General features: G+C 40.2%; 1 protein-coding gene across 4 annotated transcripts; it reads left to right on the forward strand.

The window, feature by feature from the left end:
- Positions 1–183: 183 nt before the first annotated feature.
- Positions 184–25,585, forward strand: GTF2B (general transcription factor IIB). 4 transcript variants are annotated; one of them, XM_042030275.1, is made up of 7 exons: positions 184–640; positions 6,024–6,130; positions 16,104–16,237; positions 22,215–22,361; positions 22,498–22,627; positions 23,211–23,492; positions 25,086–25,585. In XM_042030275.1, the coding sequence occupies exons 2-7, from the start codon at positions 6,100–6,102 to the stop codon at positions 25,217–25,219; spliced, it is 858 nt and encodes a 285-aa protein (XP_041886209.1). In that variant the 5' UTR covers positions 184–640; positions 6,024–6,099; the 3' UTR covers positions 25,220–25,585. The 4 variants fall into 4 exon arrangements, with proteins under 4 accessions (XP_041886209.1, XP_041886207.1, XP_041886208.1 ...); XM_042030273.1 differs by lacking the exon at positions 184–640 and adding an exon at positions 3,495–3,602; XM_042030274.1 differs by lacking the exon at positions 184–640 and adding an exon at positions 3,841–4,507.
- The last annotated feature ends 640 nt before the right edge of the window (positions 25,586–26,225 follow it).

Raw genomic sequence — 26,225 nt, forward strand, 5'->3', positions numbered from 1 at the left:
CCATGTTACAACACTGGCAATTTCACAGCACACTTACTTCAAACTCTTTAGATCTAGGGGTCCATGGAGGTGAGCCTAATGCTGTTCTATGGAGCTCAACTAGCTTGATTTCAAGCACAGTAGATAAAGGAATTGTTTCAAAAGAAGTCAATATGGAGAATTCCTTTCTAGCTGCCACCTTTTTCACTTCTTTCTGCAATCTTTTAATCTGTAGATGGGTTTCCAGGCAGGCGACTTTTTAAGGCTGTGTGCTTTGTCCTCCATGATCTTTCTATGTTCTTCTCACAGGCTGTCCTGGTTTCTGAGGGGATAGAGTTAATTTTCTTCTCAATACCTAGTACAGTGCTGTGTTTTGGATTCAGTGTGGGAATAATGTTGATAACTCACTGATTTTTTTGGTTGTTGGTAAGTTGCATTTATCATAAATCAAGGACTTTTTTTGTGTCTCCTGCTCTGCCAGTGAGGAGGTGCAAAAAATGAAAAAAAGCTGTGAGGGAGCATAGCTGGGACAAGTGACCCAAACCGGCCAAAGGGATATTCACACCATCGAATGACAGGCCCAGTGTATCAGCTGGGGAGTTAACAGGAAGGGGGAGCCAGTCGGGGTTCAGGGATGGCATCTGGCATCAGTCAGTGGGTGGTAAGCAACTGTGTTGTTTTTCTTTTTTTTAATCCTTTTTGTTATCATTATTATTATTTACTACTGGTATTCATTTTTACTTTGTTTCAATTTTTAAACTGTTTTTGATTCTTCTCCCCATTCCACCAGTTGGGGGTGGTGGGTGAGTGAGCAGCTGGGGGGTGCTTAGTTGCCAGCTGGGCTTAAACAACGATACCGCTCTTACGGTGCAAAGCCTGAACAAATTCAGTAACTTGTTTTGCCAATGTTTTACTCATTCTGTGATTGCATAGCTTGGCTCTTAACTGAATTCCATTAGACTGTGACCATGGCCAGGACCTAAAAAAAGGTATAGAAACGGGACTGGGAGAGGAGCTGCTTGTTTTTTTCATTAATACTTCTTGGGTCTGGGCTTGTGGGAGTTCAGTAGCTGGGACTTCCATAGTCTTTGTAGCTGTCTTGCACTGTCATTCCCCAAATCTCATCAGAAGATGGTTGGCTGGTATTTTTAAAGTGGTGTGTAATCTTTGTATAGAAGAATCAATTCAGCAATTAAAATGACTTAGCTGAAATTTCAGCATTAATTTAATTTTGAAATTCCTACATTAAATTCCAGTATAAACTATTTTTTTAGACACTAAGTTTCTGTGAAACCTACACTCTGTTTTACAAGGAGTTTAAAATCTGTTGCAAGTTGCACTCGGGAGCTGTGGTGTTGCAGGAACTAAGAGATTGCAACAGGCTATTGAACTGCACAATAAATCAACAAACCATTGCAAAGGTCCTTTAGACATACAAGTAAGAACCAGTGATTTGTTTTCATTAATGTACTATTCATTGTGTTTGCAAAGGCATCTGAATATCCCATTGCATTATTGTTGAAATGATGTTGGTAGTATTAGGAATGTAAGAATTGCAATTTAATTACACACTTTTATTACTGACAGTAAGCAGCATGAGATACTTGGTGTGAAATTTTAAGAAACTCCAGAATGACCAATTAAGCAAGTTTTAAACTAGGATTATTGTTGTAACTACAGTGATGGGAAAGAACAGCTGGGGACAGCAAGGTAAACTTTGTGTAGTATTAAAATGATCTGTTGTTGACAGAGACTGTTAATAGTGATATTTCCATCTGCCACATCAACCACTTTTTGTCGGCTGCTTGTGGAAAAAGTGCTTGAAAAATTGCTGCAGACAAGGAAGAAAGAAGTCATGATATATCATCTATTGTATTTTTGCAACATTCCTGAGAATTACTGTCCTTCTGTGGTGAAAATTAAATTCTTTCAATTCTAACTTAATGAGAATAGGGTTAGGAGGGCTGACAGTGATTGGCAGCAGAACATCTTGTTTGTAGAACAGAATATAGAAGAAACCAAGACAAACCTGGAAAGCTTGAAGGTACTCATTGTGGTGATGGGGCACATCTGCTGCAGTCACTGCCCCATACGCATTTTGAGGTTATGGAGAAACTTAGTATCACGTACTGTATTACATCGCCAGTTACAGTGATTTTTCATTACTCTTTCATTATTTGGGTTTACTGAGCATTTCTGAAAAAAATCATTGGAAGTGGAAAAAAAGTTTTAAATTTGTATCTCAGCATCTCTAGTCTCTAATAGTTCAGCTTTCTTATATTCCAAAAGGTTTGTATTTTTTTATCCTAAGAAATTTGTTTTCAAGTTTAAACTAGCCCATTTTCAACCAGCACACAGTACTTCAGTTAGTAAAGAAGTGTTTGGAGATTGTGTGATAATTAATTTGACTCAATATTAGCAAGTATTAGAGAACTTTTCAACTGCAGGGAATTTCTTCCTTTGAGCTGGTAATTTGAAAAATATTCTTTTTATATAGTGGAGACATGGGCTTAACTGGTGTGAAAAGTCCTGTGTATATGATTAATAAATAGATAGCAAATTTATAACTGTTGAGAGACTTCAATACTGATCACTTTGAAGCATTGAAATAATGGCACTTTCAAAGATCTATAGACACTCCTGTCCCTTCTCTTTCAGCGAGGGTAGACTCATACTAAAGGAATACTTTCCCCCCCCCCCCCCCCCCGTTTTATAGCTTGGGCTCGAAAACCTGTTGTTGCTACTCATTGTACAAACTAATTTTGCATACGGATAATCTCTTGTGGAGTGAAAGCCGGGACTCGAGTCCAGTGCTAGAGGGCTTTGGTCTTGCAATAGTTTCTGTGGTTTCCCCTCCTCTTTGGCCCGATGTTTGCTGCTAAGGTGGATGCGAGTGGGAGAGACAGAAGGGGAGCTGCTCACACCGTGCAGCTGTGTGCGGGGTAACAAGGAAAGCCCGCACAAACCAGCGGGCTTTGCGTCTGCTTGAGTGAGCCCGAGCGTTTGGGCAGGGCCTGCTTGCACGGCCTTCCCTGGGACACAGCCGCCCGACACCTGCGGGGCCCGCCCAGAGAAGCGCCGCGTTTTTCTCGTCATTCCGCCAGCCCAGTGCCAAACCACAACAGCTGTAGCAGGCGATGGCAGCAAGCAGGAACTAAACTTTTTTTTCTCCTTCCCCTTTCAGGGAATTGGTCTCTGCTTAGTTGCAGAGCCAAGGACACGTGGTACCCCATATACGTTTGTGCAAGCTTGGGACAGTTTTATTTACACTTGTTTTCTGTGGGAATTCAGGAAACTGCTGGAGTGTGCACAAGAGCAGCTGAACCGGAGTCACGGCCCGGGGACGGCACGGTGGGCTTTGTGCAGGGGCTCTGTGGGCTGCTGCCTGGGCCGATGGTTCCAGCCGCTGTCCCGCAGCTGGCGCTGCCCGCCGGGACAGGGCCTCGGCTCAGGCCCGCAGCCGCACAACGCCGCCGTGCGCCCGCCCTGCTCCCGCCCCTTCGCGGCACCCGTAGGAGCGCTCGCGGCGCCGCCCGCCCCTCTCGGCATTTAACAACCCGGGCCGCGCCGCCCCGCAGGCTCCGGCACTGCTGCAGCGTCGCCGAGATGGCGTCCACCAGCCGGTACGGGGGCGGCCTGGGCGCAGGGGACCAAGGGAGGAGCGGGAGCGGCTCCCACACCGCTCCCGTCCGCGGCACAGGCAGAAAATGGCCGCGTTGCCCCCACTGCCGGCCGGGGACGGACCGGCGGCCATCGGCGCTCTTTCCTGGCCCCGGTGCTGCCGGTTTAGCGCGGCTCTCGCGGTGCCCGGCGCACCGGCTCCGCTCTGGTGCCCGGTCTGTCGGGGCCGCTCCGTGCGCCGCTCCTGGGGCGGCGGGAGGCCGGACTTTGGGGAGCCCGCGCCTGTTTGGGCTGCGCCGGGAGGCCCGCGGCTGAGCGGCCTCTAAGGGGCCGAGCTCGCCGTCTTTGCGTCTTCGTGCTGCTTTTGCTGGGCAGCGCTCTCAGGGGACGCCGAGGTTTTTGGGGCATTTATGACCTGAGTGCGGGACTCCTCGTTAGCGACAGCGCGGTGCGAACGGTGACCCGGCCCGGTTCTTTCCCCGAGCGCGGCTCCGGCCTGGGCCTGGGGCGGTACCGAGCTCGTCCCACCGTGTCCCTCGGGCGGGCACCGCCTGGCGCGGCCCCCCGGGTCCCTCCTGCTCTGCACCGCCTCGAGCTGAGGTGCAGCTCCCCGGCCTGCCTCCGCCTTATCGGGCCTCGGAAACTGCTTTTAGCCTCCCGCCCTAAATCCGTACCGGCACCAGTTTGTGACCAGTTTCGGGCTCTGAATTCTTTTCTCCTGGAGACGTATCGAGTTTTTCTTTCTAGTCAGGAATGAAGAAAGGCCCACGAAGTCGGCTGGAGTGACTCTTAACTCCTGCTAAACCTGTCCTAGGATCTAGGAAGTGCTTCCTAGTAGTCTTGCTGCAACTCGGGAGTTATTTGCTGAGATGGGCCTTTACACACGTGCCATGCATTTTCCTTCGGTGTAGGTGGCTTAGTAAATTGAACCCATTGCAAGGAGTACGGTTTATATGTCTAGATAAACCGAGGTAAAATTGGGATGGGAAGACAAATTTTTGCAATGTTTTATGAAGGTAAAGCCTGAAACAAAACACCACTGGTATTCTTTGAGGTGTCTGGATTTTTTTTTTTTTTATTTTGCTTAGTGTGTCGCTAGCCTTTTGTGTAATGCCAAATGTCAGGTGATTGTGAATGCTTTGTCAACAGTGTTGTCATATGAAACTACTGGCTGGGAATAGAGAGGAGGAAAGTAGTTTAAAGAGCTTTAAGGTAGTATTTTGAATATAATTTACATCTGAAGATCTTGTGTTGACGTGTGCTTTCTGGAGGTTTTAATATGAATAGTGATGTTGATTTTCAGTTTTGGTTTCAAGTTGTAGATATTTTTTGTGAACAGTGGATTGAAGTGTTTGGGTTGTTTGTATTTACACTCATCAGAAATATCTAAAAACTTAAGATGGAATGTATAGATTAGGTTGAAATAATAGTGGAAAATGGGGGAACTCAGAATAATTTTACTTGGAAATTTTTTACAATTAAAAGGACTGCAAGTTGTTTTTTGGTTTAATCAGATAGGGGTTAGTGAGAAGCTGTGATAAATTTTTTGTGATCAACTCCTGTACTCTGTGCTTTTTAGCTTGAGCGGAATGGCTTTGTGGAATAACGGATCCCAGTTGTAAACACATGTTACTCCATTTCTGAAATAATTGGTCTTAGTAGAATTACTGAACAGTTGCTAGTATGAGGTATTTACTTTTAAAACATTTGGTTAGAAACAATTTTTTGTTACTTTGGTCAGTAACTAAAAGTTGTTGTAGTAAGTAATGCTAATGCTTTATGGGAAGTTGTAATTGTTGAAGATCCATGGGTGTGAAAGAGACAGATCCCTGTTATCAGAACTTGTTGTCATATAATTGCCTTATGAGCTGATTATTTTTTGTTAAGATCTCACAGTTAATGAATTGCTTAATTAAAAATGGGATTTATTCTTCAAATAGTTGAAAATAAACCAGTGTTTGAGCTGAGAGTTTTCTAAACATACATGTTGTATGTGCACTACTTCCAGAGTTAAGGACTTGGTAAATAATACTGTTCTGATCAGAAGGAGTGAAAATGCTCATTTGGAATGAAGAAATCACCACTGACTTCTTGGGAGACTTCATTTAGCAGTAGTTTGTGAATTATGCTATGTTTAATCAAGTCTGTTACATAGATTCTTGATGTTTTGAGTTGAAGTGGTTTTGGTATAGGATACATTACAATAAAATTGGAATTTAAGGTGATGTGAAGTCTTGATTGTCAAATGTAGTGTTACAGCATTTAAATTAAAAGTGCAGCTCAGGTAATTACGTTAATATTCTATAATTTAAGTCATTAAATACTGTATTATTAAAGCATTCTTATCAGCAAGGAACTCTTTTTTTTTTTGATACGCAGCCTGCTTTTTTAATAATGATTGATACTTCTCATTTGTTTCTTAGTTTGGATGTACTGCCAAGAGTGACTTGCCCAAATCATCCAGATTCCATTTTAGTGGAGGATTACAGAGCTGGTGATATGATTTGTTCTGAGTGTGGGCTTGTAGTAGGTAAGTAGTTATTCATGTTTTTATAAATTGCCGTATAACCCGAATGATGTGTGTAGGTTTGCTCTCCCTTGGTGCCCAAGTGTGGGTGGTAGATTTGGTGGTGTTTGTTTGGTTTTGTGAGGTTTTTTTTGGGGGGGGGTGTAGTGTTTAGGGGTTTTTTTGTGATGGTCCGTTGGCTAAAAGCTTACTGTTTTGAATAGCCTGTTTTCTGGTAACTTCTTGCACTATGAAAAGAATCAAACTCTCTTTAAAGACTGAGAATTTAAAATATGCTGTAATATGAATTAGAGTAATCGTGTTGTCCAGTATTCTGTCTTTAATCATGACTCTTCTTTCATTTAGGAAAGTATAAGAAATGTTATAAAAGTGCTCTGTGAAATAACTTGCTTACAAGAAAAAAAAAATCACAACACAAAACCAAACCCCAACCAACCTCTGTTTCCCATTAGCTAGAGGTTATCTTCTGCCCTGAAGGATTTAGATTTATATGGTTGCCAGCACCTGTGTTTGTTAATTACCTCTCCCAAGGCTTTTGAGACTGGAATTCTGTGGAGCTCTTTTACTTGGTTTGTGTAGCAGCAGTTCTACAGACTAAACTGTATTTCTAAGTGTAATGGAATATTTAACATGAAGGGCCTTTTAGGCATTGTTTTTTGTTTGAATGAGAGAGAGGAAGTTGTCATAGAACCTGCTGCATATACATTTTTATGTATCTTTTCTAGGATGAGCATCTTATGTGCACCTTATTGTCTTTATTCCTTTTATCATGGGAACCTTTCCACACTTGGATTATGATAATTCTTTAAACTTCATTGATTTCTGTTAATTTTTTGTTAGGCATGCCATTATGAGAAAAAAACCCTCCTTGAGGGTGCATGTTTGGGTGATTCATCCAGTGGTGCTAAATGTTTCAAATTGTTTATATCCCTCTCTCCTAGACTGTGGTGGTTTTGTTTTGCCTTGCTAAACTTAAAATTTTTCACAAAAAGCTGAAAGTTAAGGAATTTGTGGCAAAGGTAGTACTAATTTAGCCAAGCAACTAAAATAAAATAACATAACTTGTTAAAGTAAATGTTAAACTTGAGTACCAGTTTCCTTTAAAATTATGAAACCATTTAAAACCTAAAGGAAGGGTTAAATCTGCTTTGTTAAAAGAAGGGCTGGTTTAGATTGCATAAATTTTGATAAAGGTCAGTGAATCAGAATAAACTTGCTGGTTAAAAATTCAAATATCCACAGCAGTGTTTCCTACTGAAATATGATAGTAAGTGTCATGGTGCATGTTCAGCTCTTTGTGGGGTTGTCATAGAAGTTGAGCAAAAGTTTAGAAAAGCCCGTTTTGATCAGTTCATAACTTTTAAGATAGTTCTGGTATTAGGAGAAGAGGAAAAGCTTTTTCTTCATAAATGTAATTTTTAGGAGCTTGGAATTTGTCAGAAGTCTCGCTTCATGTACTTTCTGTTACAAGGTACTCTTGCCTGAAGAGTTTTATCCCTCTGGCTTTTCTGAATTAATAGCATTGGTGATTTTTTTAGTTCAAATTGTTAGCACTTTCAATGAGCAGGATCATTAGAATATTAATAGAAACTGTTGCTGAATTGAGTTTTTAATGTGTTTGTAATTGTCTTAGTGCAGTTTACAGCCAACATTACTGGTAGAATAAAATATGTTTTTTAAGTTAGCATTTCTTGTAGATTTGTCACCAAAACGCTTTAACAGCATTGTGCTGATTGTTCTCATTCTGTGTTACATTCCTTCAGCTATTTAGCTTACCTGTATGTGTCCAATTCCTTAGCTAGGGTATCCAGCAGGTAATTTGGAAAACCAGTTAAATAGGATCAAGATGAATAATTGAAGAGCACATGACCAAAGAGAAGTGTGAGCACTCAGTATTTTCTCACCTGATCTGATAAGAAATTTAGAGGAGGTGTAAACCAGATCCAGTTCTTGATGCCTGTTTTTTGGAGATGCTTATGAAGTAGGGATGTTTTAAAGGAGTGAATACAAAATTTAGTTTTGATGTGTTCCAAATGCAACTTTTCTGTATTTGTTGCAGATTCGATGATACATGTTCCCCTTAGGAGAGTAACAGTTTCATTTCTTGTTTTTACATAGAAAAGTTTTGTTTCAAGGCCTACATGCGTCATGATCACAAGTGAGCAGAGCCCACTGAAAATATATTTTGGGGTGGACTAAAAGTTACTGAGATCTTTTTTAGTGAAGGGGATCATTTAGAACAGTTAAGCCCCCCACCCAAAAATCAATATACTGTGTGGCCAAAGAAGTGCTACAGGTTTCTTTAAAAATATTATGATTTTAGTGTCTGCAGAGCACTGCTGGTGTATGTGGGACAGAATGGTAAATGCTGAATTTGTGCTCTTGCTTTACTACTGTAATGTATATACTGGTGTGACTTCACTGATTTTTTTTTTTAATTTATTTTTTTTGGTGTGTGTGTGTGCAGTTTAGCTGTAGACAGAGCTAATAGTCTTTGAGTTAACTAAGTGTATTTGCATTTGATGTTTTTCTTGCTTGCTATGGTAAAGTACTGAAGTTGCATATTTATGGAAAAAGTGTAAATTTATTATCTGTAGAACTGTGTTGTAGGATAAAATAGCTGGTGAATAGATAGTTTTCAGGGAATAGGAGATTAAATCAGTATTGTTACTATAATAAATGATCTTGTATTTATCAGGTCTGCAGTTGAAAGGGTAAAGCAATAGAAAATTTTGGGGGAGCAGGAGGCTAGGAGAAGGGGGAGCTGATCTCTTTATCAAGTGAATTCCATATTTTAGGCAGAGCTGTATGCTGTGAGTACTGTGTTTTAAAGGGATTTTTTGAGAGATTTTTAATCAGAGTTGTTTTCTACTTGTAGGTTTTATTCTTAGTCTCAGTAAGATTGAAATTTAAGTTAAATCTAGTATGCTGGGGTTTTTTGCACAGTATTTTCCATGTGTTCTGAGCAAACTGGTGTTTTGCTGTGCAGTATTAAGTCTTGTAATGTCAGTATGACTGAGACTGGTGTTGAGTGTATTATTGTTTCAAAATACTGCTTCAGTCTTGTATAAACTCTCACCTACCTTTCACTATTACCTTTTGTGGATTAGCTTGTGTTCTGTCTTTTCATGGTAATTATTTCCAACTTGTTAACTTTTCCCTTTGCTAATTGCTTTTTGCATGAAAGGCACTTGGAGACCTAAATTACAATTATCCATGGAATTTTGATATTAGCCTGGATTGACCTGCATTTGAGACTTTACAACTCTGTCCAGGTTTATTTGCTGTCACAAGAATTGTATTTTATTATCCCTACCTTTCTCCATTCATTCTAAGCTATGTGCTACAGTAAGGGCTCTTGGGCTGGTGGGGGAGTTCATGGGCAGAGTTCTTAGGGATTGGAGAAGTACTTAGTACTGTGTTAATTTAAAATGTTCACCATATCTCATTCTCCAGACAGACTTGGTGGGGGGAACAGCATGTTCTTCAAGAACAGAAGGCTAGTAAATCCTCTTTCTTGACAGGTAAATATTTTGTTTACTACCTTATAGGCAGTAAAAAAGGCTGGGAATCAGCTGATGTGCCAGAAGGGGCTGAAGAAAGCAGAGTGAAAGTGGAAGACAAAGAACTGAATTTTCTTGTTGTAGCAAGGTGGTGATGTGAATTTCAGAGGAGGATAAGAACCAGTCCAGTGGCATGTACTGCTGTGTAGTATCTCAGGTATTAGGAATACCTTTCTAAGACATTCCTTAAATTTCTATATAGCTTCATTAAATGTTGTCTTAGTGTGCCAGAGTTAAGCAGCGAGGAATTTATTTTCAGTATGTAGTAAGTGATTTTCTCTAACTTAGCACTCTGCTTTGGTAGGCAGGTGTGGCTGAGAGAGGAACAGTGCTCTTGTATGGATCTTTTTTTGGGTAGGCTTTGATAAAAAAGCAGAAGTCTGTCTCCAGCTGATGAGGATCCTTGGACACGTATCAACTTGTTAAAGCTTTGAATCAGATTATGACCAATATTCAGATACTTATGCCGTGTTCTATGTATACCTGAGAGTTCAGTTGAAGAAATTTAGGGAAAAATATTCAACAGCCTGTGGTCGGGGTAAGGCTGTTGCAAAATTCTGTCTGCGTAGTTGTTTGGCTGATACTTCTGAAAAGTTTGAGATTGAAATGTTAGATTGTAAGTTCAAGTGTGGTCCATGAAGAATAGGTAAGATTTGACTATACTGCAGATATTTTCTTCTCAATAAACAAGTAGGAGGGGGTTTCACAGTTGCCTCCCAACTGGCCAGTTCATTACTCAGGATGTCTGTCATTAGGGGTAAGATTGCTTGCTTCTGTATAGCTGCTTGTTTTTTCTGAAAACCAAAGAAACCATTTTTTTCAGCTGTTTGTAGTATCCTGTAAGTGGGGAAGGTGCTTAAGTACTTCTGACTTGGATCCAGTAGAGGGCAGTTACATCCACAGGGAAAAATCTTTTAGTACTTGGGGTTGTGTTCAGGTTTACTCCTTTCTGCAAGTATTGTCAATCTTTAAAACTACAATATGAATTCTTAATTCGAAGTATTGCTTAAAATAGTAGGCAAAAGTCTTTAGATACGAATGTGTATTAGCAGCTTTTACATGCTTGGTGTCCAAACTACTAAGTTGGTCTTGCAAAAAGACTTCGCATTCAGGGGAAAGCTAATTATAGAGGATACTGATGCTTAAAGACATTCTGAATAGTTGGCTCTTGCATGAGCATTCATGGATACTTAATACAGGCAATTTATAATATGAAGAAAATACCCTACTTGCTTTTTTCAGCCAGCATTTCAAATAGTCTGTTTTAATTCTAACCCTTTTCAGCTTTAAAGGTAAGGGTGATACTTCTAGGTGTTCAGCAGTAATGCTTGTAAGAGTGGAAACAGAGTTTACATGTTAAAAGTTAGCATCCTTTGTCAGGCTTTGAAATAAGCACTGCTCTTAGCATGAAATTTCCTGGAGGGTGGAGGGGGCTTTCTAGTTGGTGGATTCTTGGCTGGCAACCAGAGGGGTTTGAGAGCCACTAGCAGTTCCATTAGGTGAAGAGCTAGGTTTTTCTACTAGAGTAACAGTAACATTTTAAATCATCCTATTTAGGGAATGGTTCTTTACTTGCTTCCTTACCCAGCTGACAAAGTGATTTAGGCAAATAAGGACTAAAAACAATCTGAACTCCTCTGATGGAAAAAGAGTCTCTAATTTTGTGATGTAGGGTAGATCAGGCACAACATTTTAAATTGAGATTCTGTAGTTTGGAGCATCCTTCACAAGTACTTGAGCTGTTAATCTTTGAAAGGCCTCAAGTCCTGGAGAGGTGTAACTTCAGCTGACCAGACTTGTCCACCTGATCATTTAACATTTCTACTCTCATTTGCTTCCTCCAAAATTATTGTGGAAGCTGATGGATTAGGAAGCCTGTAAGTCCTTTTAGATTTGTCATCATTTTGATATGCAGGAGCTGCTGAGCCTTTGTTCTTGTAGCAGTCATTTGCCTGCTGTAGGCAGTCATTCTGTACTGTCTTTTTCAATCCATAGTTGCCTTTTGGTACTGGTGCGATGCTGTTGATGTCTGGCAACTAGTAAAAATCATCTGTGGCTTTTTTGTTTTGTTTGGCTGTGGGGTTTTTGTGTTTGTTTAGCATCTGAAAGCCTGCTTTAGTTATTTTAATTGTGTTGTGAATAGACTGGTGTTGCTGGTTGTGATGATGTGTTTGTGGTGTTGACAATTCATTGAAAACAAGATAACTTTTACAAAGAATACTACTGTCTTATAGAAGGCTGGAAATTTTGTAGAAAAAGCTGGGACTGTAAAATTGTGTGTTCATTTTTTTCCCTCCTCATGAGTTTATTTTTTGGTAACATTTTATACATTTGGTCCTTAATAGAAGTTCTAAAGCTGCAAAGTAGAAAAAAAGGTTGAGTGCTACTCAAGTATGGGGCAGTCCGTAAGCTAATAAATAGAATGTGGAGTCGATACTTGGAGTACTGTGTCTAACTCTGTCCTTGTCTGTACCAGGAAGAGAGAGACTTGCTGGAGCAAGTCCAGCAGAAGGTTGCAAAAGTGATTTGGGAGTTAGGAGAGGCTGAGAGCTGAAACTTAACCTCAGACTGTTCAGCCTGGCTCTGTGCAGTTTCATGTCTTCATGATTCTCCCCACCTTGTAATCTGCTCCTTTAGTTTTTTCACTGTAGTTTGTTGCAACACCTGATTACCCTGCTTAATAAGGGGCTGACTGAAACTTAGGGTAATCCTAATATATATATATTTAAATTTGGCATTGTAAAATGCTTTTAATTAAAAGTATGATATATGTGCTCACTAGATGGCAGCAGATTCCTTAACTAACTGTAAGAATGATACATTCTCTACTAACAAACTTTCAATACTGTATTTATGTTAAAATTAAAATATTAGTTAATAATACACAGAACTTAATGCAATGTACAGCTAACATTAGAGCTCCTCTGAAAAGAGCTTATGAATGTACCTTCTCAGAACTGTTTCAAGACTAGATATGCTCATGAATATTTCTTGTTTTGGTTAGACATCTTGAATTTTAAGCTATATTGTCTTCTTATAACAGATAATGCAGAACGCAGAAGGAGAAGAAAATACATATGTTTTATGAGTTATTGCAAGTGGAGTGCAATGTTAAAATAGCTGGTATTCTCTGTAAATATGTAACTGAAAATTCAGGACTTGTTGATTGAAAATATTTTCCTCTCAGAAATGACTTCATTTTTAGGTTAGGAGTAAACCTACATAAATTTTGATGTATAGATATTTCAAGCTAATTTTTGAAAACTGCTGAAAATTCTATTTTTATTTTTCAGTCTGACCTGAGTTTGCTTTTGCATTTCTGTAGCACATGCTCTTTGCATTTGTCAGTTGTGAAGAAAAGTAACCTTGGCCTGAGGTTTTCCGTTCTGAGTAGCACTTCTCCATTTTACTAAATGAGCTTTTCAGACGATGGGTAACCTGAGTCAGGGAAGTTGGCAGTCCGTGTTTGCACTGGAGCCTATGTGTTAGTCTGTTAGACTGTATTTTAAAGAGAAACTGAATACTGGAAGAGTAGTTTATGAAAAGAAATGGAGCAATGGAGAAAAATTCATCTGTTCAGAAAGATGCTTTAGTATATCAGCCTGGAGATGCATTTCGCAAGGATTTGGTCCTGTAAACTGTTGTTTTTGTATGTACTTAGAGAAGGAAGCTGAGAAGATGAACTCATCTGTTTGAGGAAAATTAAATAAAGGAGTGTCTAATGTAACTATATCTAGTAAAGCTGTTTTGTTCAAAAGGACTGCATCAAAAGGAAGTAGTGAAGGGAGTATGTGACCACTCCAATCCTTATTGCAGCTTTATAGAGTTGCCCAAAACAATACAATAATGTGAGAGAGACAACTTTATAGTGTACTGATTGGGAGCTTTTATACTCTCATGTAAGACTAAGTTTAGTGCTTTAAAGTTTTTTGCTTTGACCACTTAGGGTGGGGCTTAATTGCATCTGTACTAATATCACAGTTCCAAAGTGGTTTTTTGTATTTTGAAGAATTAAAGATAGTAAATGCCACATTTTGTGTTTTGTTTTTGTTTCTTGTTGAACACGGTAATCCAACCCATTGTACTTGTAGCTGAATATATTTTCCATCTATGGAAACCTTTGGGCTTATTTGTTCCATTTTCATTAATACTTGTAGCTTGTGTCACACTTTTGTAAAAGCCTTTTGAAAGATGGAATGTGCTGCCTAGGACCTCCGTATATTTTCAGTGATACTGACAGTATACAGAAAAACTTCTTTCCTGCAGTAGCAGATTTCTTGGCAAAATGAAGGTATTTGCATACTGCATCTTAACTACACAAATGCTTTATATTCAGTGATTTGTTCTACTTAATCTTTTCTTACTCAGAAATAGTAGTCTCAATCTTCTGTTTGTAAAGTGTTTGCCAAAGCAGACAGTGATATAGAACTTTTTTGTTAGAGCAGGAATGGTTCATAACTTACAAGAGGCAGATCCCTGAGTGAGTCATTTAGGTCATTCCCACTTGTGTGGAAAAATATTACATCATTGCTCTGTACTCAGTGTTCTATTTATACCATGCCAGAATTTTAAGTACATTTTGCTTTTTTTAGATGCTGTAAACAGTATTGGGGGTTTGTCTAAAAGTAAAGTTACTGCTAGGCCATAGAAGGAGCATTACTGAATCAAATATTTACAGAGAGTCCAGGAGCCAGAGGAGCACACTGTCTGCAAATTTAAGCTTGCCAAGGGTGTGGGGGTTGACCTTTATAGCAGAAAGAGTAAAAGGCAGCACAGATCCGTTCTGTCCTTAACCCTGTAGCTTTTAATAGTTGTTTTTTTTCTTCTCCCTTGTGGCTTTTATTAGACCAGTAAAAAAAGGTGGAGCCATAGCTATGAGCATGTCTGACAGATACTGATGAGAATACCTTTAACTTAAAGTTATTATTTTTTGTTGTAGCAATTTCTTTTGGTTCATTCACAGCTTTCAATTTCAGGCATTCTCCTTGCATAATTTTATGTTAAAAATTGAGTTACTCTGTCAGAATAGATTCCGCTTATATCCCCTGGGTAATTCTGCAGTTGCACCACTCTATCCACAGCTTCTGCATTTTCTCCAGCTTCGGATCTTGTATTACCATTGTTTGCAGAGTGCTTTTTTCTATCTTGTTTGTTTTCACCAGGTTAAATCAGCCTCTGCGGTTTCATTCTAAAACTTCCATAATGGAAATTAGGCAGTCAATGCTACTTGTTTTTGCAGACATTTCTTTCACAACACACTTAAACACTGATAAAGGTGGTGAATTTTTCCTTCGGTTTAGCAAAGAAGGGTGCCAATTATTCTGAAGTTTCTTCTGACATCCTACAAAGCTGTATTCTGCTTTACTGCAGAGCACTAAGAAAAGTGTTCTTCTGTAGCTGTATTCTTAAAAATTCTGTAGTATTGCTCTGGAGGCAACACCTTTGAGATACAGCTTTTATCAGAACTGTGAATACAGTGAACTGTGCTGCCAGCAGTGGCTTTGGGGCTGGGGTTTATGTGTTTTCTTTTGTGTTTCTTTTTTACCCACCTAAATGTCTATTGTTGTGTTTACTGTAGGGCTTTTGCCTGCATCAGAATGTTGGTGAGAATTATTTCTCAAACTGATAAGTTGCTGTAGGAAAGGTTTAGGTGAATGTGAGATTAACAGAGGACAGCAAGGAAAGTTGTTTCATTCAAAGAATGTGGTGCTTTTCCTGTTTATTCTGAATCTGTACTGAAACTCTTCCAGGTATAGCAGGGTTGATTGTGTTTAAGAAGTAGTTGAGTATATATATTTTATCTTGATACTGTCAAGCATCTTGGAATTGGGCAGGGTCAGATCTGCCTTCAAAAACAAAAATTGATCTGCAAAATGTCAATGGTGGGTTAGAAGGTACAAAATTGAGAGTACAAAGGACCTGGAAATGATGCAACAGAAGTAATTTACTGTAGCTTAATGGGCTTGTGCATGATAGATAATTTACATGTGCACTATGAACACATGGCAAATGTGACAGAACTTGTTAAGTTACACCTGACTCATGGAGAACAATCCATAGGCAGTCCTGACTTCAGCTTGAAATCGAGGTTTTGGTTCCTTTTGTGTATTGGAAATGCCATGATACTCTTTATGGATAACTGTAATCCATAAAGATTACAGTTCCTGTGTTCTGGATGCATTTCTTTAGTTTTTTATGCCTTCTGTGCAGCTCTAGTTGCGTTTTTTTTCCACTGCTTTAACTTGTAGGTCCTGAATGTTCTGGTTCATTGTCCTGCCAGTTACTGTTGTGTTTGGGAATGCCAGCAGACTGCCTTCTTACAATGCAGAGCTCAGATGTCTGACTTAATGTTTCACGCAGTATTTTAAAGTGGTGTGTTAACGCAGACTTTGTGTTGCTTTATGTGTTCTCAGGTGACCGCGTCATAGATGTGGGATCGGAGTGGAGAACATTCAGCAATGACAAAGCAACCAAAGACCCATCTCGAGTTGGGGATACTCAGAATCCTTTGCTCAGTGATGGTGACTTGAGTACAATGATTGGCAAGGTAACACTGGAAATACAAAATTTTACTAAGTTTGAGTGTTTTTATGCCAAGTACCAGATTGTATGTCCATAGGGAAACTATTCAGCATATGTATTTATGAAGAGATTTTGCCTGAACTGAACTTGCATGTTTCAGCAGTGGTCCTTTCCTGTGAATAGAAGGAAAGGGCTAACCTTTGCAAAAAAAAAAAAATTGCAGTACTGTGAGGTTACTTGCTACCCTTTGATATGTTGCTATAAATAGGAAAGCTGATGTTTCAATTTTTAAAGAAGTATACTTTGACTTAGCAAGTGTATTTGAGGTGATTCTGAAATAACATACTTAATTTTGAGATCTCAATACCTAGTGCTGCCTGTTTTTTTTGTAGTAAAATCTGTGTCAGATTCATATTGGAGACCTGGAGATCTCATGTTGTACACGTTCTTCCAACTGATGTTAATGCACTGAATGTAGAATTCTTTCATGGTGTGAGTGCCCCAGAGGAAAATATTCAATCTATATTTGGGTTGAAATTTCGTGGTGCAATCATAATCTTGCTGTTTCCCATGAGAGGAAGCAAGACTAGTCACACAAATGCATTCTCTTTAATGAAGTAGTGACCCAGGTAAGTTTTAGTTGTTGTACTTTCTGCTTCATTTTTTACTGCAAGATCCAAATAAATTTTTGTGGATTTCCTGAATGTTTCATGAAAAGTGGTGCAGTTGTTGATAAATAACTATTAAAAATGTTTTGCTGCTTTGTGTGTTACATGCACACCAGGATTTCTCACAAGTTTTTGTCCCAGTGGTGTTGCTAGGATGAAGTGCCTAAATATGTATGGCTATGTGTAGGGAAGTGTCCAACATACTTTTCATCCAAGAATTCTTCAAAGCAAAGAAGTAGACAACTTCTTCATAGAATACTGATGGGCTGCTAATGTTTCACCATTAGTGAAAAAGAAACCTTCTCTCTGAGGAATTGTCCAAGTAGATGGTTGTGTTTGGACAACTCCAAGCCTTGCTGCCTATCACATTTTAGGATTTTAGGTGGCTTTGGGAGTCCATTCAGGCAAACAGATTTCTGCACTGCTCCATTAAAAACATTGGCACTGCTAAGTGGCTCTGTGAAGCAGTCCTGTAGAAGTCACTGGAATTTTAATGCCACCTGCATAGGATCAGAAAGATTGCGGTTCAGAGGGCTTCTGTCGCTGATTTGGTCAACTGTGATAAAGATCTATACCTTTATAGACAGATGGAGAAATGGCCTGTTTGCTCCAGGTTCATATTGTTCCTCATTTTGGGGCTGTGTAAATACGAGGTTTGTTTTGAGAGCTCAGTTTGATTCAGTTAGTAGAATGACCGGAGCACCTTTAGAATCTGTGTGTTGGAAAAGACAAAAGGTATTTTAGCTAAAGACAGATTTTTGTGTCCAGGTGATCAGTGACTTGTGCTGTTAACCCTCTTCCCTTTGGTTCAGATTCTAATTTAGAATAAAGAGGGATGGCAGCCTTAGTGAGAGAATTAAAGACACAAAGAACCTTTATGAAAAGTTTGTTTGCCCATGAAAACTAAAAATTTTTGGAGATGGACATTCAACTAATGAAACAGTTTTGCTGTGAACCAGAGCATCCCAGAAGGGGCATGACCAAACGTGCTGGAGCAGAGTGCCAGTCCATGAGGACAAGATGCAGGGCTGTTAGTGTGGCGTGATTTAACTGAGGAGAACCAAGTAAAAAGTACTGGAACTGCAGATTGTGTTGGGGAATGTAGAGGGGGTAGTCAGTCCAACTGTGGATACTTTATGTGCACAGGGAGGAATTGCAGAAGAGGTGCATTATTTTCTGTGGGAAATCGAGAGTCCCTTTGACAAACCAGGATGTTTCTGTACAAGAGTTCCTGTGTTTGTCTTGCTGGTAAGCAGGGGCTCTGGGATGTCAGTTCATTGATGTGAACTCTGTATCTAGGGCTGCTTTTTTTTTTCAGTCATTTGCAAGGAGGAGAATGGCTTTTATCAGAAGATGCTGAAGAAATCTTCTGTCAGTGCAGAAAGGGCATGAATTTTGCAGCAAAAATAACTAACTCAAGGAAGTAGTACATTTCTCAAGCAGTCATCTGAAGTCCCTGCTGGCAGTAGGCTGGGATGTGGATTGACCTAGATATGTACAGTGGTTGAACAAGGGTGAAATTGGTGTAGGCATGTAAGGGTAAGTAGTATCTGACAGGGTACAGAACAACTGTTGTGAATTCCAGAGAATGAAGCAAGGTAAGGTTATTATTTTCCCAGTTACCAACTACTCTTAGAATGGCCTGGAGTGGACCCCTGTATTTGTGTGCCAGAGATAGATTTAGCCTTTCATATGGGACAGGACCAGGGCTATTTCTTTCTGCTTGAGGTAGGACTGCTGATAATAAAATCTTTACAGCTGACCTGTTCCACCCTCCCAAAAAGACCCCCACTAGAAAAAACCCTAAAACACAACCCATATTGTGGGAAATCTGAAAGAGAGGACACTGATAATTCTCATAGCACATCATGTTAGAGATCTGTTGTCAACTCCTGGGAATGTAGGTGGAAGTGGAGTCTGAACCAGTTACAACAGTATTGCCTTGTAACAGTAGAAGAACAGGGTCAGTTCTGCTCCACAGAGTGGTTTGTCCCTCTTTCCTTTGGGAAGGCAGGAGGTGCTGCTCTGGGGCCCCTTCCTGCAAGGGGGTGTGTGGTCTGTATGTGATAGCAGCAGAGGCTGCTCTGCCCGTGTAAAGGGATTAATTCCTAATTGGTTTTAATGCTCAAGGAACCCATCTGTCTGAGGCAGCAGCAGCCTGCATTGGAACAAAGATTAATTTGCCTGTGAAGAGGAGAGTGAATAGCATAGTTGGCTGTGATGGAAGTGGTTTAAATTCCACAGGCAGGTCTTCAGGATACTGGCACAGAACTGTAACTCTGAAATTAGATACTGTGTGCTACAGTTGATCTGATTACAATGCAGATCAATTGGAGGCATGGTGAAGTCTCACGTTAATTGTGGCTTCATTGCCAGAATGTTACAGATAGTTCTAACATAAAATAAAATTAAAAAAAAAATGGAACAAGCAGCTTTTAGTTTTGCTTTGATATAGGGAACTCTTTTCTATGAATCTAAAAGAAAACTGTAAGTTTTGTTTCCTATCTTGTGGAAAACATCTTTTGTCACCTTTGGTAGTTAATTGATTCCTTTCTGTAGTAACTGCAACTCCAAGAGAATTTAGATTGGTTGAAGAAAGATTTAATGCACTCTCTTGGCATAGAATTCCTATCCTTGGTTGATCAGGAAGCTGGCTGCTGTCAAACTGCATGGCCTGAATCTGGAAGTGCTACATTGATGAGCAATGAGAAGATATGAGGGGCTGATGATTCAAAAAGAAGAAAGGATCCATCAGACTGATCCACAATTCATAAAGTCAATTTAATTTCAGTTGAAACTGTGTGGCTTCTGGTTTTTTCCATGAAGGGAAAGGGACTCCTACCATGGTTGTCAAGGGCTGAAATCAACAAAGCATTGTGCCTCGGTTGAAAGCTCCAGAAGGAAAGTTAGATGGTGCATTTAAATAACAAATGCAGGGAGAATTTTTGTGGTTTATGTAAGTAATTGAGGTGGAAGAGTGTTTTCCACCCCTTTGATAGTTGAGTTGTATATTGGTGATGGCTCTTGAAGAGTGCTCATATCAGCACAGTAAAATCTTTGTCTAGTTTTACTCTACAGCACCTAATAGATGTGGGGTTTTTTGTTTTGTTTTGGTTTTTTTTTATGTTTTTGGTTCTCCTTAATCTGTGGACCAGGGAAAGTCCCTGTGGTGAAGGGGAATACTTGCTGGCTCCAGGACAGAGCAGTATTTCCTGGTAGTAGTCCCTGACATGAAGCCTGACTAGACAAGGACTGGGGACTTGCTGTTGTTTGTGCTCACTCTTCTGGCATTTACAAGAGTTTGAGCTCATGCAGTTCCTGGAAGCATTTAAGCATAGCACTGGTGTAGGAGGCCATGATAAACACAAATGTAACACACTGCAGGGAACAGGGGTGTGAGTGATGGCCAGCAAGGAGCCTTTTGACCTGAGACTTCTGTATACTTCGGGCCAAGGGAAGTTCTGGCATTATTTTTGAATGGAAGGCCTAGCATTGCTCTTTTTGGCCTGAAGTTTGTTGTGCTTTATTCTTGTTCTTTTTTTACCTTGTTGTCATACTGGGAACCTTTGAAGAGTTGGAGGTGTTCATCCAGCCAAGGAAGTAGGATTTTCTTTGGAGCAGACCTCCGCTGTGTTGGTGCCAGGATCATGTCTGGGTGCTTATTTTGTGTGAAAGGATGTTTGAAGTAGTAGGAAAAAACCAGAATGGTTCTGGAATCTGTTGTAGAGACCTGTTGAAGGAGCTAGGGAGACTTGTGAGGGAGGGTTCTGTGCCGAAGTCCTCGGTTGCCACAGTGAATCAAGGTGTGTGAGCAGGGAGGGATCCACTGGGGCTGATGGAAATGGGATGTCATTGAGGCCTTGGGCATGGGAAGGGGAACAGTGTAAGTGAATGGTCAAGAGCGAGTGTTATTAGTGTCAGTCAGAGAAGCTGTATAAAATGCAGAAGTGCACCTCAGAGAGATGTGTTAAAATAGAAGGGCAGTCCCAAGAACATGGGTCAGGAAAGAAGAAACTGGGCAGCTCAGAAGGAGGAGGAGATGCCAGGGTGTGTTGTATCCTTTCTTCACTCTGTCTTTACCCCACTTTGTACAGCCTGGACATGTCAATACATTGCTGAATATTCAATTTGAGAACTCTGTGCAAGTGCTTAGCCAGGTTGTCAGTCAGTCACAGATCAAGACCTGCTTTATGTTTACTGGTTTTGGCAAGATGACAGTGCAGTAGTTGGTGTCCGCAGTGGCTTGTTTAAATGACTAAATCTGTCTGCAGTGAAAGTTGGATGCCCTGCCCAGGTAAATTGTTTGAAGGTACCAGCAAGGAATAAATGTTGCAGATTCAGGAAATCCAGGTTTCTACACGTAATGGAATTGTGAAGAAGTGTTTTCCACTTGAAAGAGCTGGGGGGGCCCTGCATACTGTGACAGCAAACATACATGTAGACAATGTAAATTACAGACATTGCTGTTCTGAACTTACAAGATGTGTTGTCATCAGCTATCACTAATCTGACATGGCATAATTTGGTAAAGACTTGTTTTGGACTGCTGGCAAATTGAAAACCTTAAACATTTTAGACCCTCTTGGCTGGGCAAATTTGTATATTTAATAGAAGTATGCAATCTGCATTATCACTTTTAAGGTACAAACAAAAGTATACCTTGGAAGCTTGTTTTGAAGTTGCCAGGTTGAGTTTGAGGCTCTTAATTCTCCGAAGGCCTCAAGCCTTTCTTTTAAGAGGCCTGTGGTTTTCCCATAAAGTCAAAATATATAAAATATTTCCATTTTCTGATTAAGGCTTGCAGCCTCTAACAGGCACGGTATCAAGTTGGGTTTGACTGGTTCGTTGGTTTGGGTGTTCTCTTTGCCCAGGCCTTCACTCTGGTGGTTATCATTGTAACAACTGGTCTCCAGCCGACCATAAAATTGTTTTTCTGGCTTACTTGTCTGCCACAGATGCAGCCCAAAGGACACACAGGAGTTGCATAGAATATCATCTTGGACCTCAGCATTGGTGCCAGGAGTATTGAGATGCACACACTGGCTATATATTACCTTACTCTTTTTTACTCTGTAACTATTGTTACATGAGGAAAGAAAAAGCCCCATGTGATCTGTGGTCTTTGGAAAGCAATTCACAATTTGAGACTGGTGCAAAGTGTAGAACCTGTTGTGTGGAACAATGCTCAATTGAATGAGTTGCTTTCAGTGATGTTTCTGTGCAGACTGTTGGAACTGTTGCCTTGAATTAAAATGTATAAAGCTGGAAGATGTTTGCTCTTGAAGTGAGCAGGAAGTTGCATGTGTTATTGACAATACAAATTTTTCTTTTCAGGGCACAGGTGCAGCAAGTTTTGATGAATTTGGGAATTCAAAGTACCAAAATCGCAGAACTATGAGCAGCTCTGATCGTGCGATGATGAACGCTTTTAAAGAAATTACAAACATGGCAGACAGAATCAACCTCCCTAGAAATATAGTTGTAAGTTCATGTCTCCCTTTCTTAAATTGTTCTGGCATTGACTTAGTTAGCATAATATAATGAGCACGTGAATTTTTGATATTGCTGCTAATTAAATGGCATAGAGTTAATTAAATTTTGTCTTCTTGTGTTGAAGGATCGAACAAATAATTTATTCAAGCAAGTGTATGAGCAAAAGAGCCTGAAGGGGAGAAGTAATGATGCTATTGCCTCTGCTTGTCTCTACATAGCCTGTAGGCAAGAGGGGGTTCCAAGAACATTTAAAGGTACGTTTTCAGTGATACAGATTCAATTTTGCTGTGAAGTAAAGGTTTAGTTACTGTCACTGTAGGAGGTTGGTTTTCTTATTCCTGGACTTTGTCAAATGGGTTGTTCTCAGCTGTAGCTCTCCTTTCAGGGGTGGGCAGAAGGGTCTGTGGGAATTTGTTATATTTGTGTAGTAGGCTCTTGGGCATGGGGGTTTTAGCATTTGCAAGTTACTTTGAGTGTTGGTGAAATTTAAAAGGCATTGCTTTGATTAGAGGATGGATGGGGGGGCTGTTGTAACTGAACTTAACTGAATTTGAACCAGCAATTCTGCAGTAAATTTGTGCCACTTTTCCCTGACAGAGATGCAATTCTCTAGCATTGAGTACCAAATTTCCCTTACTAAGTGAGCTGTATTAATTAGCTCCTTATGATAAATGTGCACTGACTGAAGTTTCACAAACATTCAGAGCTTATTTAGTGATGGTGGCCTTCAGGACACTGGCCATCTTTGTGGGTCTTAATATATTGAGAATCAAGTTTGATTATTTTGGGGGAGCGAATGCTGTGAAGCCTAAAATTTAATTTATACTCTTTCTTCAGAAATATGTGCAGTGTCCAGGATTTCAAAGAAGGAAATAGGCCGGTGTTTTAAACTTATTTTGAAAGCTCTGGAAACCAGTGTGGATTTGATTACAACTGGAGACTTCATGTCACGATTCTGTTCTAATCTGGGTCTTCCCAAACAAGTACAAATGGCAGCAACACATATTGCCCGTAAAGCTGTGGAATTAGATTTGGTTCCTGGAAGAAGCCCTATCTCTGTAGCAGCTGCAGCAATTTACATGGCATCACAGGCTTCTTCAGAGAAAAGGACACAAAAAGGTAAAACTTGACTTTTTTGGTCAAAAAAAAAAAAAGCTTCCTGCTTGAAAGAAAATTCAGTGTTAGTGTAAAACTTGGATGAGGTCTGTGCAAACAGTGATAAGCTCCATTCTAACTGCATACAGCAAAGACCAAACCAGGGTCTCCCAGTCCCCAAAATGAACGTGGAGTAGTTGGCTATGCTCAGTGTAAACCGAGTTTGTTTTCTTCTGGTATTAGAAGTTGGATTCTTGAATGCAGTGGACCAGTGCATTCAAATGACCATAATAATTTAAGTTCACCCATGCTAATATTTGCACATGTCCATTCTGTGGCTCTAAAATACTTCAAATGCAAACTTGGGGGCAGTTACAGGGAGCACTTGGGCTTTGGGATTACAATGAATCTTCAATCACTCCTACAGCCAGGAAATCACCTGCATTAGTACATGGTCCTTGACTTACTGTGAGCCTGTAGTAAGGACAGAAAATATGGCATTGCAGGGTTTGTTGTGGATCAGCTGGAGCAGATTCCCTGCTGGTAGGGTAGCCCCTGGGGAGCCAGTAAGGAGTTCAGGGCTCTTGAGCCTCAGGGCAGCATGGATCAGCCCCTGGAGCTCAAGGGAATGAGGCCTACAGGGTAGCAATGCCTGGAGAAAGAAGTGTGCTAAGACTGCAGGGGATAGAACTTGATGTGAGAAATAGATCCAAGTGCTCCACTGAGTTGTCCAGTTCAGATCAGAAATGTTAAAAATGTAGCAGTTTCTGAGTGGAGAATTCCTTTTGGATAAAGAATAGCTTTTATCTGTCAGGTTCTGGTGTTTTGTTCTGCATTTGTAACTGCTTATGTCCCCGGAGCATCCATCATATTGGCACTTTCCTGGGCCTGTGAGTGATCTGGAGCCAAGGAAGTTCAGTGCCTTCATCCTTGCTCGTTGTGAGCTATGGGATTGTATCTCTTAAGAGTGAGTGTTAAAATACAGCTGCCTGCCATGGACACCACGGCTCCACACTGTTCCAGTGTTCTCAGACAATGCTGAAGGCTCTCATGCAGTTCAAGGTTTAAATCCTAACTTGACTAAATCTTGAATAAATTTAAGTTTCTGTGCATCTTAAACAAGTGTTCCCTTGGCTTGTTAGACAGTTCTCTGTGTCTCTGCCTTATTTCTTGGTGCATTTTAAGGTTAATGTATTTAATCTTTAATTGAAGGTGTCACTTTTTGTCTGTGACTCAGTTTTTTGTTTGCTTTTGCTTATATTTCATCAAAGCATAAAAATGAAGATCCAGAAGTTGATGATGATTTGTTATAATATTGGCGGTCATATATAGAGCTTGCAGTAGATGTTTCTAATGACTTTTGCACTCTTAGCCCTCTGCCAATTTGAAATTGATGTTATTCCAAGATTGATAGGTTAAGTTGAACTGTGGCACATGAGAAGACAGACTTATACATGCAAAATATTAATCACCACAGTTAAAACCATTTCTAGCAGGCTTTTGGGAGAGTTGCAAATGAAGCAAGTGTCTAGTGCCTCTTGATAAGTTATGCTTGCTGGTTTCTTCAATTCAAATGGCAAAAGTAAAAACTAATCACTTCTCTGCTTTTTGTTGTAGAAATTGGAGATATTGCTGGTGTGGCTGATGTTACGATTAGACAGTCATACAGGCTGATCTATCCTCGAGCTCCTGATCTTTTCCCAGCAGACTTCAAGTTTGATACCCCAGTAGACAAGCTACCACAGCTGTGAGATTGCAGAGGGTTAATTTCTGCTAACCCCCTCCCCCCAAAAAACCAACAAAAACAAACTCTTTATTTTTGCCTATAATAAAGGATGTACAAAGTGTTAATATTGGGTCTTCGTGTTGTGGAACTGGAGGATATGGAGATGGAGCATAACTGCTGGAAGGCAGCACACATTCCAAGGGTAAAGAAGCTCATTGTGTGGCATTTCGTATGTATATATTAGTGGAAGTAAATATTTAATAACTGTTGCAACAAATTTAATTTCATATCGTTGTACTTATTTAGATTTCTTTTGTAGGGATCCAGTAAGATGTATTTTGGAGAATTTAAAATATTGTGTAATTCCCAAATAAACTGTTTTCCAAAAACACCATCTTGTGGGTATGACTGCAATGTGACATGCACGTACTGTTGTACATGCTGAGAACTGGAATGCAGTCCATGGAATGGTGGAGTGAGCTTCATGATTGTGGGCTTGGTCACAAGGCTGCTTAAATGCTCACTTTCTGGACAATTTCTGATCTCTAGAGTGGTTTAGTAGTTGTAGGGAGCTGTAGTGCAGGTGCTTGCACCCAGACTGTAAACAGTTGCTGAAAAGCTGTTCCAAGTTTTGCACAACTGCTGCAGGATATTTCTAAACTGGTTGTGAAATGATTAATCCCATCCTTGGCACAGTCTCCCTGATTCTCACTGATGTCTCTGCTTTTCTTCTGTGAATTTGACATAATGACAAAGCAGCTAAAGAGAAGCATGAGGACTCACTCTAGTTGAATTCCTGGTAACTTCATGATGCTTAGTACTGTACAGAGAAAAGTAGAAGTATTTCTAGGGTAAGTTTCTGTTAAATTTCTGACCTGCCAGCCCTCCCTGCAGTCTGGCCTGCGGTTATGTTCTCAGTGAGCGCTTGCTGTTTGAAATGGTGTGCCAGGTGCTGAGTGAAGGCCCAAAGTTGTTCAGCCCTGCCCAGACTAAGAACTTTGAACACTGGTTGCCTCCTGACAGTGTCCCTT

Source organism: Corvus kubaryi, unplaced genomic scaffold, assembly GCF_017639235.1.
Source record: "Corvus kubaryi isolate FWS band 111438036 unplaced genomic scaffold, C.kubaryi_AGA036_p1.0 37334, whole genome shotgun sequence".
NCBI classification, from domain to species: Eukaryota; Metazoa; Chordata; class Aves; order Passeriformes; family Corvidae; genus Corvus; species Corvus kubaryi.